Consider the following 17,852-nt stretch of genomic DNA (forward strand, 5'->3'; position numbering starts at 1 on the left):
AAGGGCAGCCCATGTACAAAGCATCCTGCGTTAGCAGGATCTGGGGAAGGCTGAACCCCAAGGGATGTGATGTAGACAACCTATCCTAATGCAAGCATTAGTGGCTGCTTACACGGCTCGAATCTGTGACCTATAGGTCACATGGAGACAACTTTACCAAGTTTTAAACCTTGTATACAACAAGTACCTATATACTCAAAAGACTCATCTACCAGTATCAAGCCATGGATAATAAAGCATCTTTAACATCAAGAGCCCGTTATCAGAAGAGAATCCGTGAATTTACTAAATTGAATCGCTAATTAGTTCAGGAGTAGCATAGGCAACGTTGACCAAATGATCACAGCAATTTATAATGCATCTTGGACAGCAAATACCAGAACTGTTTCACATGATAATAGACGACAAAGGTAGCCAAGTGTATTAACGTGACCAAGAAGCCATTTAGATCCAAACTCTTGACTTCACAGTTTGAATTGCGACTTCTTGACCACATGAATATAAGATAATCATAAGTTTGATTTTCGTCCTCGACCAACTACTGTGCCTCTTCTTTCTCAAATTTGATTTGCTTTCTTCTGTCTAGTACTCAGACTGGTCAGGCAAAAAGTAAAACCAAAAAAGAGTGCAAAAAGATTAGTCACAGTGATCTTTCATGTGAAAGTTTAAGGTGTTCCTTCCTAATTTCTCATCCCTTTAAATTAATAGTGAGTGACATGGTACTTGTACAATTGTTTATAATCACCGGTTGTACTCAGAGTCAGCAAGTTTGCACTGACAGAGTATAAATCAAATGGTTCTTAGGCCTTTGCTTAACAGCAGGATTTGCATATCTGGCTAGGCGTATCTCTCCTGTTAAACTTCTTCTAAAGCAAATAAGAGCTAAGTAATTGTCAGTAAGTCCTTAATGTAATGGCCCTCACGCTAAGCTTATTTAGAATGTTTCTATAAGATAAATACTTTCCTTAACAAGAATTTGGTCAAGAAAAAAGGGGAGATAAGACAAACAATACTACTGGAAAAGCCAAGTGAAATCAGTTTTCAGCAGACCTTGATTTCAGCTGTTTCATATTAAATGGATGACGTTCCTATCAACAAGTGACAATACACAAACAAACAATAAAGGTTTAAAGAGAGAAACTGTAAGATGTATCATATACCATATATATAAAACGTCTAAATCAAAACGTAAAAGCAAGAAAATGTCATTGCTCCTAAAGATCCAAATAGCCTTACGTCTTTCCCTGCGTCAATAACTAATCACTGACACAATCAATTCAAGGGCGGCCCTATTTCGGGGAGGTTCACTTTGTTAGTATCTAATTTAATTCGTCCAGTAAGGATCTACTTTAATTTCTTCTTGTTAAGCTCAGTAAGGCCAGCTTACAAAAAGAGCTAAGTCTTGACAACTAACCAAAATGATCATGGATTAAACAACTACCTGGCCTAAAAAAGACTTGTTGCTTAATTTAGCTAACATAAGTTAGATGCATACTTAATTAATTCAATCTAGCATAGTCAAATCTAGATAAATTATCAGACATAATACTGATCATCTTTATCCTTTCTGAATGAACAGTCTTCATCTCTACTTCCTAGTGCTGTTCTTTGTTCTTTTTATCATCAAACACCATTTTCTTCACAAGCTATTAAACCTTCCTTCTACCTGTTAGGTAAATCTTTCCACAAAGCCTTATTTTTTTAATTAAAAAAACGACTTTGTGGTGCCCAGGCTAGCTTGCGTGCTTTCCACATAGCCTAACTCAAAGCCTCAAATCGTTATGGCGTGGTGATCTTTCTACCTTATGATTCTAATCCTGTCCTCCCTTGTTTCATCACCTTGAGCAGCATAGTACTCCCTCAATTCAATTTATTTGTCTTAGTTTGATTGGACACAAAGTTTAAAGAATGACTTGTGAATCTTGGGAACTTCAACAACAATAACAACAATATATCTAGTGTAATCCCACAAAATAGGGTCTAGCCGTCTAGGGATACATAATGGTCGGGGTTAAACTAAAGATATGTATAATGTACAAAAATCACATTTAATCTTGTGATCTTAAATATATCACGTGGATGTTGGAACTTTACCAAATTTGGAAAGAAACATCCTTTTACTAAAAAGAAAGTAAGACAAACAAATTGAAACTAAGAGAGTAATACTTATATAAAGACTGATATTATCTTTGCCAATATTTATTACTGAGTCATATCTTACATAATCAACAAGAAAACAGAGAAAGAACCATAATAGTGATTTTTACTACAGCAATGAGAAACAAATCCTGAGTAATTATACAGATAATTTCATAACAAGTATTATTATGATGATAAGAATTAAAACAATTGATAATCAATAATCATTTTTACCAATTTGATATGCTATTTGGCAGACACCTCAGCGGAGACAATGGAGTGGACAGTGGCTCATTTTCGAAAATGGCAAACTCCATTATATATTAAATTAATATAGCTATAGTATACTTTATTTATTTTTTCTGAATATATTTAATTATTAAATAGCAAATAACACTTTACACGCATAACAAAAAATTCCCCACTTTTTCTCTTCACTAGTTCGTTCCACTTTCACAGCATTCATTCATTATCCCAAATCAAGTTCATCTCTTTGTAGTATCCTTACAATCACAGTCTCTTCCCCCCTCAAATCCTTATAATCAACGATTTTTGCTTGATTTTCTAAGGTTATTTGTGGTTTAGATTCATCAGGTTTCTTCTAATTCCCGTTTTTTTCATTGAAGGTTTTATATAGATATACGTTTATGCTATATTTTTAGGGTTGAAGTTGAAGGTTGTTTTCAATATTACCATGTCGGAAATCAATACTCCTAGGAGGGTCACAAGAGGTACCCATTATTCCGATAATTGCTTGGAAGGAATACCCTCGTTTGATTTGCGTATAACTCAAATGCAATCACAAATTTCAGCCTCCATTGTTGCGATGGAGATAGAGAAGCAATCAAAGTTTCACAATAAACCTATAACGTTGAATTTGAATGATGAATCAAAAAGGATTGGTTGTTCTAAAAGGAAAGAAGGTTCAACTCTAACAGTGGATGAATCCAAAACTGACAAGAAGAGAAAAGTCAAAGATGTTTTTGGTAGTTTTTCTTCCCTCCCTTCTTCTTATTCTTCATTAACTACATGTTTTCCACTCCTACCAGAAACGACATCTTTGACTTTTCTCCTCTTGTTAGTTTTTGTTTCATCCATTGTTAGAGTTGAACCTTCTTTCCTCTTAGAAGAACCAGCCCTTTCTGATTCATCATTCAAAGTTAACTTATAGGTTTATTGTGAAACTTTGATTGCTTCTCTATCATGAAATTTGTGATTGCATTTGGGTTATACACAAATCAAACGAGGGTATTCCTTCCAAGCAATTATCAGAATAATGTGTATCTCTTGTGACCCTCCTAGGAGTATTGGTTTCCGACATTGTAATATTGAAAACAAAGCATAAACGTATATCTATATAAAAACTTCAATGAAAAAAGAGAAAAAAAATGGGAATTAAAAGATACCTGATGAATCCAAACCACAAATAATCTCCGAAAATCAAGCAAAAATTGTTGATTATAAGGATTTGAGGGGGAAGAGACTTTGATTGTAAGGATACTACGAAAAGATGAACTTGATTTGGGGATAATGGAGGTGATTTGGGGATAATGAATGAACGCTGTTAAAGTGGAACTAAGAAAGAAAAAATAGATTTTAAAATTATTAAAACAAAACCAAACTACTGTTCCTCCCTCGAGAATTATCCAAAGATTGTCGTCCGACGGTGATTAGGGTAGAATATTAAACTATATATACATGATTTGGGGATGTTAGGCTTATGTTTATACTTAATTTATAAGTTAATTGCTTCGAATCTGTCGTACTCAAAAAATATTTTTTTAAAAATATACTTCTTAATTATTTTTCTATTTTATTCCTTTATTCGTTCGGTTTATATCAAAGTTATTTTTAAATGGTAAAAGGGGCAAAAATATGTTCAATTTTATTATTTAAAGTGAATATACTCCTTATTAAACAAAATGGTGTATATGCACCCTCATGTTTAATAGATAGATGGTGTATATATCTTGATAGATTAAATTTTTAAAAAAGTATTACCTAGAACTAATTTTTAAATTCTATCACGTAACTTTACAGAATGATCTCACCCATTTTCTTTATTAGGATTCAACCCAAACCCGTTTTATGAGTGAGTAGATGAGGAATTGAGGTTTCTTTTTTTTTTTCATTTGGGGTTGGGTAAGATCCGGAGGGTTAAAAAAATGTGTGAAGTAATTTTTTAACGTTGCGTAAAATTTTTTAAAACGAAAATTTATTTCTATTCACTAAAATTAAATAATTTATTTGGTTAACTAACCTTCAAAGCTAACTGATAATCATAAAAATACTCTAATTTTTATCGGGCTATTCGAAGTATTGCCGGCCAACCATATATTTCTATAGGATGAGATACAAAAATAAAATAAAAAACATTAGCAAACTTCTTTATACTGACTAATCAAAAAAATAAATTACAATGTCTATCCCATGTATGAAAAGACGGGGTCGTTTGGTTTGTGAACTAATTGATTATAGTTTTAAAATTATAATCTCAAGACTAATTTATTCAATCAAATACAAAATAAATTTAACATCATCCTTATAAATCCTAGCCAACCAACTAAGATTCCCCACTCAATAATTATAAAACAGCCTAATACAAAATAACAATTCTAACAATCATGTCAAGATCACATAAACCCATACAGAAGAAGTTAAGCCAATCAGGACCACATGACCATATTAGTACAATCTTACGAGTGGAATCTGATAAAAATATACGCAAACGTTAATCCTTATCCCTACTTTATGAAGGTACGCGGTAGATTTATAATTCATTTTTCTTGTAAATAATACTTGCAGTAAATGCTGGCAAGTTAGTAATCATCAACTATTCACAAACGAAGTCTACTCAATAGTTGGGGAGGTTGTTGAATTAATTAAACATAAGATATATAAACTTATAATAACATATGAAGAGAGAGATCATTTTTTGCATAAAACTTATTAGCTCCTTATACTTTCTCCTGGTATTAATTTAACTTGGTAACTTTTTTTGCCTTACTTTTCGTATGATTGAGATTTAATGTGAGGATTATTTTAGCCTTAATAAAAAAAACACTTTCTTACCAAATATATCGCTATACCAACTAATTTATCAATATGATAAAAATATACACTACATACGCATTATATGGATATGTACGTTATAAGTATACTACATGTATGTTTGGTGTAAAATATACACAATATATACATTTTATAAATTAGATGACTAAATAATTCAGGTCCCTAACTTTCCCATAATGAAAAATGAGCAGGGGTGGTGGGAGGGGTGGCGTGGGGGGAAGAAACAAGTTAGACTTTATTTTTTTCACTGTTATGTATGAATATTGACAAGTTGACATTTATTACTAGTGATGACTAGTGATGTTAGGGGTCCCTACCATGTTAACTAAAAGCTAAATCTATTAAGGACTTTTCTTTTTTTTCAATCACGTAAGATGCATGCTTCCTTCAAATAAATTGAGTAGAAAAAATGGAACAAAATAGAAATAAAATACAATAAATACAGGAAGAGGACAAGTGCGTTTGTTTTTCAACTATACTAGATTTCTGCAGTACAATATTAAATAGATTAGGTTCCTATATATCAACCAGTAACAGTACACAAACAAACAATCAACGTTTAAAGAAGAAAACGTAAGCTGTGGCAAATATATATAAAATATACTATTACAACGTTGAAATCATGATGAAGAAGCAAGTAGATTAACCATGGCCTACCAGTCAATAAACCAGATGCTAACTATGAAAAATCAAGGATTAAATTCCAATCCAAAAAAATTTAGGTGATTTATGTATTGATGGAAGGAAGGTAACAATCGCGAAGTCAATAATTTCATCAAGAATATGTAGTTTGAGACCGTTAAACGAAACATCAAACAAAAATTGCAATATATTTCATTCAAACCAACTTCAAACATGGACTATGCCAACTAAATAATTGTCTGAAGTGTTTAAGACTGTTTTTAAGACTGTTAGGTCAAACATATACTATATGTGTCTGAAATATGTGCAAATATACTTGCACACTTCGGTCATATGTGAATGAAGTTCAGTCATACCAACAAACATTCAACTACGAGTATGTCTAAAATTGTTCTCGAAATGGATAAACTTGCAAAAAAGTCTCCTATGACTTAAATAGTGGTCCCAAAATCGAATATTCGTACACTTCAGCACAAGCTGTGTGTAAACTAACGTTAAGAAAGAAAATATTAAATTCAATTAAAGGCCATTGCTCCAAGAAAATAAATTAGAGTAAATCCAGAAAAATTGCGTCTTGCCATTCGTCATCAATCATCAATTGCCTAAATAAATTCAAAGGTCCTCTTTATAGGATGTTTAATTTGTTAGTATTTAATTCCTTCTTGTTTGTTTACAAGGATAACTTTTCTATAAATAATAAATTTCTACAACTAACCAACATTATTAGGGATTAAACAAATACCTATAGCCTGCAAGATACTTCTTGTTTAATTTAGAGTATAAAACCAAGATCTAATTATACTTATTTATTCTTGTCTAAGCTGTTAAGATCTTAATACAAGCTAATAAAACTAGATAATTATCAGACATAATACTAATTCTGATCAACCATGGACAGTCTTTATTTGTATTTCCCAGTTCTCTTCTTTGTTCTTTACATCATCAGCTATCATTTTCTTCACAAGCTACAAAATCTTCCCCCTAGCCCATTTCCAGTACTCCCTTTTATTGGCCATCTCTACTTATTGGGTAAACCTTTCCATAGAGCTTTATTCAAAGTCTCGAATCGTTATGGTTCAGTAGTGTTTCTTCAATTTGGCTCTCGTCCTGTCCTCCTTGTTTCATCACCTTCAGCAGCGGAAGAATGTTTTACTAAAAATGATATCATCTTTGCCAATCGTCCTGAATTTCTTAGTGGTAAGCATTTCGGGTACAATTTTACTAGCCTTGCTTGGTCTTCCTATGGAGAGCACTGGAGAAATCTTCGAAGAATTTCCTCTCTTGAAGTTTTATCTTCCTATAGAATCCAGACACTATCTAGCATCCGTTCTGATGAAATAAACTACCTGATTCGTAGACTCTTTAGAGTCTCCATAGAGAGTTCGGAAAAAATTGTGGAGATTAAATCATCTCTTTTTAACTTCACGTTCAATGTGCTATCGAGAATGATTGCAGGGAAAAGGTACTATGGAGAGAAAGTAGAGAACTCGAAAGAAGCTAAGCTATTCCAGGATATATCAAAGGCTACAATAACAACAATTCCAAAGGCTAATATTTTGGATTTCTTGCCATTTATGAGGTGGTTTGGTTTGCATGATGTTGAGGAGAAGATGATGGAACTACAGAAGAAGAGAGATAACTTTATGCAAAAGGAAATAAACGAGCATCGTCGATTAAAGACCAATGGTTCTTTTCCTTCAGCAGAGGTTGTGGCAGGGAAGAAGAAAACTATCATGGAAGTCTTGTTAGATTTACAGAAAACAGACCCCGAGTACTACACAGATGAAACAATTAGAAACCTAATGTTGGTAAGACTATCAGACATGATCTATATGTTTTTGTTTTAAATTTTGTACATGAAGATTCACTCTGAAGATTATTTTTATTGTTTTCTTTGCTTGTGTTATCTTGAGTTTATACTATGTTAAGCTTCAGATTGAACTGGACACAAATTGGTCTACTGCTAGTATTTCTTAATAAAAAGACATGCTTAGATGAATCTAAATGTTCTGTACTAAGATTGATATATACTCCCTTTTGTTTCAATTTGTTTGTAATACTTTTCTTTTTAGTTTGTTTCGAAAAAGAATGTTTATTTCCTGATTTGACAACAGTTTAATTCCAACATACCATTATTTCCTGATTTGACAATAGTTTAATTCCAACATACCACATTTAAGACTACAAGATTCAAATTATTTTTTTTTACTTTCTTTAACTCTGTGTCAAGTCAAATTAAGACAAACAAATTGAAATAGAGGGAGTACATATTATAGGCAGGTTACATTGACTTTTTTAATTCTACTAACATATTCCCTACCCTACCCTGGATCTAGATCTTGAAATGAAAGCTACCTTGGAACTTTCAAAATCATTGACCCTATTAAGTGTCTTTGCTTCTGTCTATATCTACTGTTCCTTCAATTGTTGTTGACTAGTTTATACACTCTGTTTTCTTATGCATGCAGGTCCTACTCCAAGCTGGATCAGATACTTCAGCTGTAACACTAGAATGGGCTTTTGCACACTTGCTTGACAATCCAGAAATCTTAAAGACAGCACAGACAGAAATTGACAATCAGGTTGGACAAGACCGCCTAATTGATGAATCCGATTTGGCTCAACTTCCATACATCCGATGCATTATCAATGAGACATTGCGGATGCATCCAGCAGCCCCTTTATTTGTGCCTCACCTTTCATCAGAAGAGTGCAAGGTTGCAGGCTATCGAGTTCCGCGTGGAACAATCCTATTAGTGAATGCATGGGGGATACATCATGACCCTAAAGTATGGGAGGAGCCACAAAAGTTCAATCCTGATAGATTTTTAGGCTTTGAAGGTGTCAAAGAGGGCTGTAAGTTTATTCCATTTGGATCAGGAAGGAGGGGTTGCCCTGGTGAGAACCTAGCAATTCATGTCATTGGATTGGCACTAGGCTCACTTCTTCAATGCTTTGAGTGGGATAAGCCCAATAGGGAGATCATCGATATGAGCGAAGGCACTGGATTCACACTTTCACCAAAGGTTCAGCCGCTATTAGCAAAATGTTCTCCACGACTAGACATGGTTAAACTTCTTTCTGAAATCTGATCCTAACCAAGATTCTAATAATGTATGCCATTACTTCCACATGAATAACTAAGCAATTTTAAGATCCAATTTTCTTATTCTATCATTCAGCAATGAAACCTTATAATATTGAGTACAAAAAACAAAGAGGAATCGTGAGGGAAGAAGAGCAAATCATTTTTTGAAGCAAGAATATAACAAAGCATAAGGAATACCTCATAGCATAAATTCCACAATGATAACTATAGTACTGCAGAGGATTCAGTTGTTAACAGAGCATATTGATTCTTGGAGCTGGCATTATCACCTTAGCTTCCATCAAACAGATAGTATGCATGTTTAACACTCACAACTAGTATCAGATTATCAATAATAGCAAAGCTTCTCTAATATCAAAGGCCCATTATTAGAAGGCAATCCATGACTGTAAAGTTGAATAGTCATTAGTTTAGAGAGTTCAAACTAATATGGCCACATAACTAAATTTTATTATCTCAGAAAGTCATTTTCTTTATTGAAAAACATTGGAATAATCAAGAAGAGATGTGACTTTATGAGATAATAATAATTAGTTGAGTGGATTATGTGGGAAATCAACTCTCTAAATACAACAGTAACCAAATGGAAAATAGCAATTTATAGTTCATCTTGGAGCACAATTACCAAAAGCTTCTTTTACACGGTTAACAGGAAAGCAATTCAAATTTGAAGTCACGAATTGAATTATAATCAAATCACTTTGGGTCGCTTCCCAATGTCAATAACTGATGATTACACAATTCGAACAATTTAACGAAATTAGAGTTATAACTTCTTCAGCACTATACTGCCCCCTTAGAAATTAGAGTCATGACATAATAATTAGAGTTATAACTTCTTCAGTACTATACCATCCCCTTAGAAATATGCAGAGAAATTACAAAGTATAATCAATATCTTAGGGTGAAATTAACGAAAACCAAAATTAAGCTGAGCAAAGGTAAACCCCAGGCGTTTCCGCAAGAATTTCAAATAAAATTCATTGAACTTCACCAACATAACTCATAAATTCATTGAGGTCAAGAAGGTATAAGCACTCGAACACACATATATGGAGAGAATCTGAAAATGAAGATGAATAATGCAAGTGAAATTGAACTTACTTTGATCAGAATGTGAAGGCCTTGTTCATACTCCTATTGTTGGATTTGGCGATTGAGCAAAAGGAAGAAAATTGTGCTTCTGAGTTCCGATTCATTGTCGACCTGTGCAATTTTCCATATCTCTTCCGTTTAGCTATTGTTGTCTGAAAATTAAATTTTTAAGATGATGTTGCAACATTTTGGATCTATTGTTTTATGGGTTTCAATAATGGAAAAAATTACCTAACTAAGCAAACATGCTACTATAACTATTTAACCACAGGGTATCACTTTCATAAACTATTCAGTTCTGATTTTGGTTTAATTTTACTTGGGGACAATATTTACATGTCTAGAAATAATGATTGATATGTATCTGTGTATAGATACACTTAATACATCAGTGCATATTTGATATTGGTTTATTTGATGAATGTATAAGTGCATATTTGATACCAGATACACATATCTAAGCACGGATACATCAATGTATATTTGATACTTGATACATGAAATTGGATGAAACTGATAAAGGATACACCGGATAAAATTGATATTGGATACACTGATGATATTGATATTGAATACATATACGCTGAATATATCAATGCATATTTGATACTGGACAAATGAACCTAATTAGAGTACATCCAGAAAAATTGTGTCTTGTCATTTGTCATCAATCATCAATTGCCTAAATAAATTACAAGGTCCTGTTTATTGGATATTTACTTGTTAGTATTTAAATCCTTCCTGTTTGTTTACAAGGATAAATTTTCTATAAATAATAAATTTCTACAACTAACCTACATTATTAGGGATTAAACAAATACCTAGCCTACAAAGATTGATCAATTTAGATTACAAAACCAAGATTTGATGACACTTATTTATTGTTGTCTAAGCTGCAAAGATCTTAATACAAGCTAATAAAACTAGATAATTATCAGAAATAATACTACAATTCTGGTCATCCATGGACAGTCTTTATCTGTATTTCCCAGTTCTGTTCCTAGTTCATTATATCATCAGCCGCCATTTTCTTAACAAGTTACAAAACCTTCCACCTAGCCCATTCCCAACACTCCCTTTTATTGGCCATCTCTACTTATTGAGTAAACCTTTCCATAGGGCTTTATTCAAAGTCTCGAATCGTTATGGTTCAGTAGTGTTTCTTCAATTTGGCTCTCGGCCTGTCCTCCTTGTTTCATCACCTTTAGTAGCAGAAGACTGTTTTACTAAAAACGATATCATCTTTGCCAATCGTCCTGATTTTCTCAGTGGTAAGTATTTCGGGTACAATTTTACTAGCCTCGCTTGGTCTTCTTATGGAGAGCACTGGAGAAATCTTCGAAGAATTTCCACTCTTGAAGTTTTATCTTCCTATAGAATTCAGACACTATCAAGCATCCGTTCTAATGAAATAAACTACCTGATTCATAGACTCTTTAGAGTCTCCATAGAGAATTCGGAAAAAATTGTGGAGATGAAATAATCTCTTTTTAACTTCACGTTCAACGTGATATCGAGAATGATTGCAGGGAAAAGATACTATGGAGAGAACTCAAAAGAAGCTATGCTATTCCAGGATATATCAAAGGATACAATAAACACTACTCCAAAGGCTAATATTTTGGATTTCTTGCCATTTATGAGGTGGTTTGGATTGCATAGTGTTGAGGAAAAGATGATGGAACTACAGAAGAAGAGAGATAACTTTATGCGAAAGGAAATAGACGAGCATCGTCGATTAAAGACCAGTGGTTCTTTTCCTTCAGCAGAGGTTGTCGCAGGGAAGAAGAAAACTATCATGGAAGTATTGTTAGATTTACAGAAAACAGACCCCGAATACTACACAGATGAAACAATTAGAAACCTACTGCTGGTACGACTATCAGACATCTATATTTTTTCTTTTTGTACATGAAGATTATCTTCATTGTTTTCTTTGCTTGTGTTATTTTGAGTTAATACTATGTTAAGCTTCAGATGGAACTTGATACAAATTGGTATTCTGCTGGGGTTTCTTGATAAAAAGACATGATTAGATGAATCTAAATGCTTCCGTACCAAGATTGATATATACTCCTTTTGTTTCAATTTGTTTGTATTACTTCTCTTTTTTGTTTAAAAAAGAGTGTCTTTTTCCTAATTTGACAGCTCTTAAATTTCAACATAGCACATGACATGTTTAGACACAAGATTCAAAAGTCTTCTTTACTTTCTTTTACTTTCTGTCAAGTCAAACTAGTATAAATAAATTGAACGGGACGGAGTACATAGTATAGGCAGGTGATATTGACTATTATAATTCTACTTACATATGCCTTACCCTACCCTGGATATAGATCTTGAAATGAAAGCTATATTTGAACTACCAAAATCATTGACCCTACAGAGTGTCTTTGCTTCTGTCTATATCTACTGTTCCTTTAAATGTTGTTAACTAGTTTATACACTCTGTTTTCTTATGCATGCAGATCCTACTCCAAGCTGGATCAGATACTTCAGCAGTAACACTAGAATGGGCTTTTTCACACTTGCTTGACAATCCAGAAATTTTAAAGACGGCACAGACTGAAATTGACAATCAGGTTGGACAAGACCGCCTAATTGATGAATCCGATTTGGCTCAACTTCCTTACATCAGATGCATCATCAATGAGACATTGCGGATGCATCCAGCAGCCCCTTTACTTGTGCCTCACCTTTCATCAGAAGAGTGCAAAGTTGCAGGCTATCGAGTTCTGCGTGGAACAATCCTATTAGTGAATGCATGGGGGATACATCATGACCCTAAGGTATGGGAGGATCCAGAAAAGTTCAATCCTGATAGATTTATAGGCTTTGATAGTGTCAAAGAGGGCTGCAAGTTTATTCCGTTTGGATCAGGAAGGAGGGGTTGCTCTGGTGAGAACCTAGCAATTCATGTCATTGGATTGGCACTAGGCTCACTTCTTCAATGCTTTGAGTGGGATAAGCCCAATAGTGAGATCATCGATATGAGCGAAGGCACTGGATTCACAATTTCACCAAAGGTTCAGCCGCTATTAGCAAAATGTTTTCTACAACCACACATGGTTAAACTTCTTTCTGAAATATGAGATTCTACTAATGTACGCCATCATAATTCCACATGAATAACTATGCATTTTTAAGATCCAATTTTCTTATTCTATCATTTAGCAACGAAACCTTATAATAACAAATACGAAAAAACAAAAAGGAATCGTGCAGGTAAGAAGAGGTGCAAATCATTTTTTGAAGCAAGATATAGCAAAGCATAAGGAACACCATACAACATAAGTTCCATGATAGTAACTATAGTACTGCAGAGGATTCAGTTGTTAACAAAGCATATTGATTCTTAGAGCTGGCATTATCACCCGAACTTTCATCAAACAGATAGTATGCATGTATAACACTAACCAACTAGCATCAGATTATCAATAATCGCAAAGCGTCTCTAATATCATAGGGCAATCCGCGACTGAAACTTTGAATAGTCGATTCTAGTTTAGCGAGTTTGATTTCTGGTATGGTCGCTCAACTAATACTTATTATCTCATAAACTCATTTCAAATAAAATTCATCAACATAACTCATAAGAATCACAAATTCATTGAGGTCTAGAACGTATAAACAGTTGAACACACGCATATATGGACAGAATCCGAAAACGAAGATGTATAATGCAAGTGAAATTGAACTTACATTGATCAGAAAGTTCATATTACTACTGCTGGATTTGGCGATTGGGCAAAACGAAGAGATATTCGACGCCGGCGGGAGGTTTGCCGTTTGTGCTTCTGAGTTGCAACATTTTGGGCAACTCTAAATTTGATCATTTGCATAAATTGCTTCTTTTTAAGTTTTGGATAAAAAATATATTCCCAGTTATAATGTTTTTATGGGTTCAATAATTGACTCTTAATACTATATCAATATGATTTCATGAATAAGTGTCGTTGAAGCAGTCGGTCTAGCTATAAATTCTACAATGCATAGAATTTTGTTCCTAAGCAAAAAATTCGTACACAAAGATATTTGAGACTTTTTAAGTAAAATCAATTCTCTCGAAAGAAGGAAAATTTGCACAAATTACCTCTTTTGATGCCAAACTTTCATTTTTTTTAATTGAATTTTAACTTTTCGATTAATTGAAGACATAATCTAAAGTGCGGCCTTAGTAAAAAGTATGATAGAAATATGAAAAATAAATCCATGTAAACTAACCATTTTGTATAACTCATACAATTCAAATTGAAAAGAGTTTTCATTCAAGAAATCTCATTCAATAACAAAATAAAAAATTTAGCTAACTTATAAACCATGATGTTTATATATATAATCGTCTACTAATAGATCTAGGCTTGCATTAGATTATCAAAAATATAATTTTCTTTAAAAGATGAGATTGGATAGTGGATAGGAACAAAATTTCATAATGGACAAGGAGAATAACAAAGCCGGGCCAGACATACTAAACAAGTGGTGGGAAAAACTTTGAATGATCTAATGGTGCTGCTTTAAGATGCCACCATTTTAGTTTCATGGTTAAAATAGATCCATCTACTCATCAATAATCGATAAATTTGTGTATGTGGGGGCAAAATAATGTTCCTCATGCTAAAAATGGAATGACCAAGTTAGAAAAAGGTCCAAAAGTTTTGCTCCCTCCCCTCCGTTCCTATTTACACGTCGATCTTACTAAATATAAATATTTTTTAATCTTTGTCATTTCATCAAATCAATCAATGCATAAATGACATTATTCTTTCTAATCTACCCTTGAGAGTTACTCCCTCTGTCCATTTTTAGTTGTCATGATTTCCATTTTTAGAGTCAAACGATAAAAATTTTGACTAACATTTTACAATGTATTTTTTCATCGCATTGGTATGCAAAAAATTGCAATTTATACTACTTTTTCGTATAGTTTTTGAAAATCTGAATTTTTGTTTTAAATATTGAATTAATGTAATCTAATTTAACTTTAAAAATTAGTCAAACTGACTTTCGAAAAGTGAAACATGAAAACTAAAAATGGACGGAGGGAGTATTAGCTTAGAAAGTATGAATTTGACCAACATAAAAAAGCTAAATAATTTATTCATATTCATTGGTCAAATTAATTAATCAAAATAAATTAATTCATGTTCATTTATTGAAAAAATGACATCAAGAGAATACTAAATAATGATACATTAATAAATTTACCTAATTTCTTAAAGGATGTAAATTCTAAAATAATGACATCTAAATAGGAACGGAGGGAGTAATATCACTTCTGTATCTTATACTGGTGGCATTTGATATAGCAAGAATTGGTACTTTAGTACTATATTTACTTTTTTTTTACTAGTAATTAGTTTGATATGCTTTGTTTGAGTTGATGACCTATCAAAAATAACCTCCTATATCATAAGGTAGGAATAAAATAAGTAGAGGTGGACTCAGATATGAAAACAGTGAGTGCACCACTAAAGACATATGAACTAGTCAAAGTGACGTCCTGCCATTTTATTAAAAAGGAAAAAAAATATATTTAATGAGAATTAATTCATAGACCTTTAGGTAAATAACTCATTCTTCAATCAAATGCATCATTTGTGTGTCAACATATAATATTATATCAATTTTTTAAAAAAAATACATATACATAAAATACCTAATTTTACAAAGAGATCACACATTCATATACTCCATATTTTTATCTTTAACTTAGTTTATATAGGTGCACATTACTCTCCCCGATACTTCTTCGGAAAGTGAGATGACTAGTTAGTTGATGGCTTGATGCTCTAGAAAACAAAAACAGGAATATTTGAACAGAATAAGTATAATGCCTTCTTGCTTTCGTTTTAGAAAAGAAAAAAAAAAACTTTAGAAGACCAAAGAACTTCATTTTGATAAGATTTGAGTATAAGATATAAAATTCTGTTATGATATGTCCCTCATACTTTTAGTGCATTTCATACGTTTTCTCTTTTTCCCCCCCTAAACGACGTAATTCTTTGCCTAATGAATTACGCAATTCGATTGTGTCCATCTTATATTTTCAAAAGTCTATAAATTAAGATCCACTTTCATGATTATTTTTTTTATTTATACCTAATATGTTTATGTCAAATTATTTTTAAAAATAGAGGATATGTAGAGAAAATTATGTGTATAAGCAAATATATACTAGTTAATTAGTTAACATAGCTATAGTTTGCCTTAATTATAATTCGCGATATATTTTTAGCTATAATTACGCGGCTCAATTTTTTAGTTTTGTATAATTCAAAATTTGTATAATATAATTTGTATAACTTTTGTATAATTCGGAATTTGTATAATATAACTGTTCACACTTCTGATGTTTGTAATTGTATAAATTTGTTACTTTGAGTTTATACAAAAATAACTGAATTATACAAATGTACCCGTGAATTATACAGACCTGCGAATTATACAAATGAGGCAGCTTAAACTGTAGCTACAACCCGTAAATATGCAAACTATAGCTATGGAGCATAATTAAGTTTATTATAATGGCTATTTGCGAAAATTCCCCTATGTAGAGAATGGTTAGCGTAGAGGATTAAAAATCCTTGTGTTTGTGATTCAATCTTGAGCAAGCCGAGTAAGAGGTGTATTCAGGATTTTGAAAGGATGTGTGCACTATTACGAAAAGATGCAAATTTGATCGGTTTGACCTTTACGTTCTTAATATAAACCGTTAAATTTTAAAAATTATAGGTTTAGAATATATAATACTACTAGTTTTAAAAAAATTAATATACACATTTGGTTTAATTATGTAAATCTTTTAGGAATTTTTTATGCAACACACTTGAACTTTTAAAGATTAAAGCAAAAAAATAAAAGAAAAATTAGTTGAAACGCCCAAAAGTGTTACCGATAACCACTTGAAAAGGTGTTGCTCAAAATAATAATATAATATAAGATTTAAATTAAATTTGTATCCTCAATAAATCGAATTGCTCAAAAAAATAATATAATATAAGATTTAAATTAAATTTATCCTCAATTAATCGAAAACGAGACAGATTTAGAAAAAATTATTATAAGCAAGTAATTTAAAAAGCTAAAATTATACATTAATTAGTCACGGTAAAAGAGGGTAATTTTGTATATAAACGCATGCTTTAATATTATAACCATTGTGCAAATAATAAATATTACCAAAAAAAATACACAATTCACGTATAACATTTATCCACTTTAATTAGGTCACACTGTTCTTCTAAATTAATTGTTCTTTTATTATTTTATACGAAGTTATTAATAGAAAAAACAAAACAATGTGTCTATTTCTTTGTACTAAAGATGAATCCACTTCGAAAAATGGATTTCAACAAATTATTGATTGCATTAAAGATACTTCTAATGCTTTAATAAATAAAACTTGTAACTAACGTGGATTGTGATGATGAGACGAGTAAAATCCCTTCATCCTTAATTAGATGCTTCGATTTCAAGCCTATATTATAAATTATAATAATGAAATTATATTGTTAGGGGCGTCACAATAATCTCAAAAATAAATCTTATAATATATAAATTCAAATTTTATCAAACTTCAAAATAAGTATCAAATAAAAAAAAATGTGACTACAATATGCCTTTGCTCCAAGCATCTAAGTAAGTTCGTGCAATTCGTTTGTTTTAAGCATTAAAAAAGAAAACTTTACACAGTGATGATATGACACAGCAAAATTGAATTATTTTTCGAAAAGAGAACTTTTGGGAAAGAAAAATAAAAGCAACAAATTTCTTTATATTTTTAACTTTTGTT

At 32.0% G+C, this 17,852-nt stretch overlaps 1 protein-coding gene, 1 long non-coding RNA gene and 1 pseudogene across 3 annotated transcripts; 2 read left to right on the forward strand and 1 right to left on the reverse strand.

Annotated features, from left to right (window-relative positions):
• Positions 1 to 192: 192 nt before the first annotated feature.
• Positions 193 to 14,142, reverse strand: LOC125856387 (uncharacterized). Its single transcript, XR_007445520.1, has 3 exons — positions 13,760 to 14,142; positions 10,067 to 10,168; positions 193 to 594 (listed from the first exon to the last, which is right to left on the reverse strand). It is a non-coding gene; the product is annotated as an uncharacterized LOC125856387 (long non-coding RNA).
• Positions 6,579 to 9,011, forward strand: LOC125856385 (cytochrome P450 81Q32-like). The gene is made up of 2 exons (XM_049535917.1): positions 6,579 to 7,661; positions 8,322 to 9,011. The coding sequence occupies exons 1-2, from the start codon at positions 6,744 to 6,746 to the stop codon at positions 8,943 to 8,945; spliced, it is 1,542 nt and encodes a 513-aa protein (XP_049391874.1). The 5' UTR covers positions 6,579 to 6,743; the 3' UTR covers positions 8,946 to 9,011.
• Positions 10,833 to 13,608, forward strand: LOC125856386 (cytochrome P450 81Q32-like; annotated as a pseudogene). The gene is made up of 2 exons (XR_007445519.1): positions 10,833 to 11,930; positions 12,526 to 13,608. The product of XR_007445519.1 is annotated as a cytochrome P450 81Q32-like (transcript).
• Positions 14,143 to 17,852: the final 3,710 nt, after the last annotated feature.

This window comes from Solanum stenotomum, chromosome 2 (genome assembly GCF_019186545.1).
Source record: "Solanum stenotomum isolate F172 chromosome 2, ASM1918654v1, whole genome shotgun sequence".
Taxonomy (NCBI): Eukaryota; Viridiplantae; Streptophyta; class Magnoliopsida; order Solanales; family Solanaceae; genus Solanum; species Solanum stenotomum.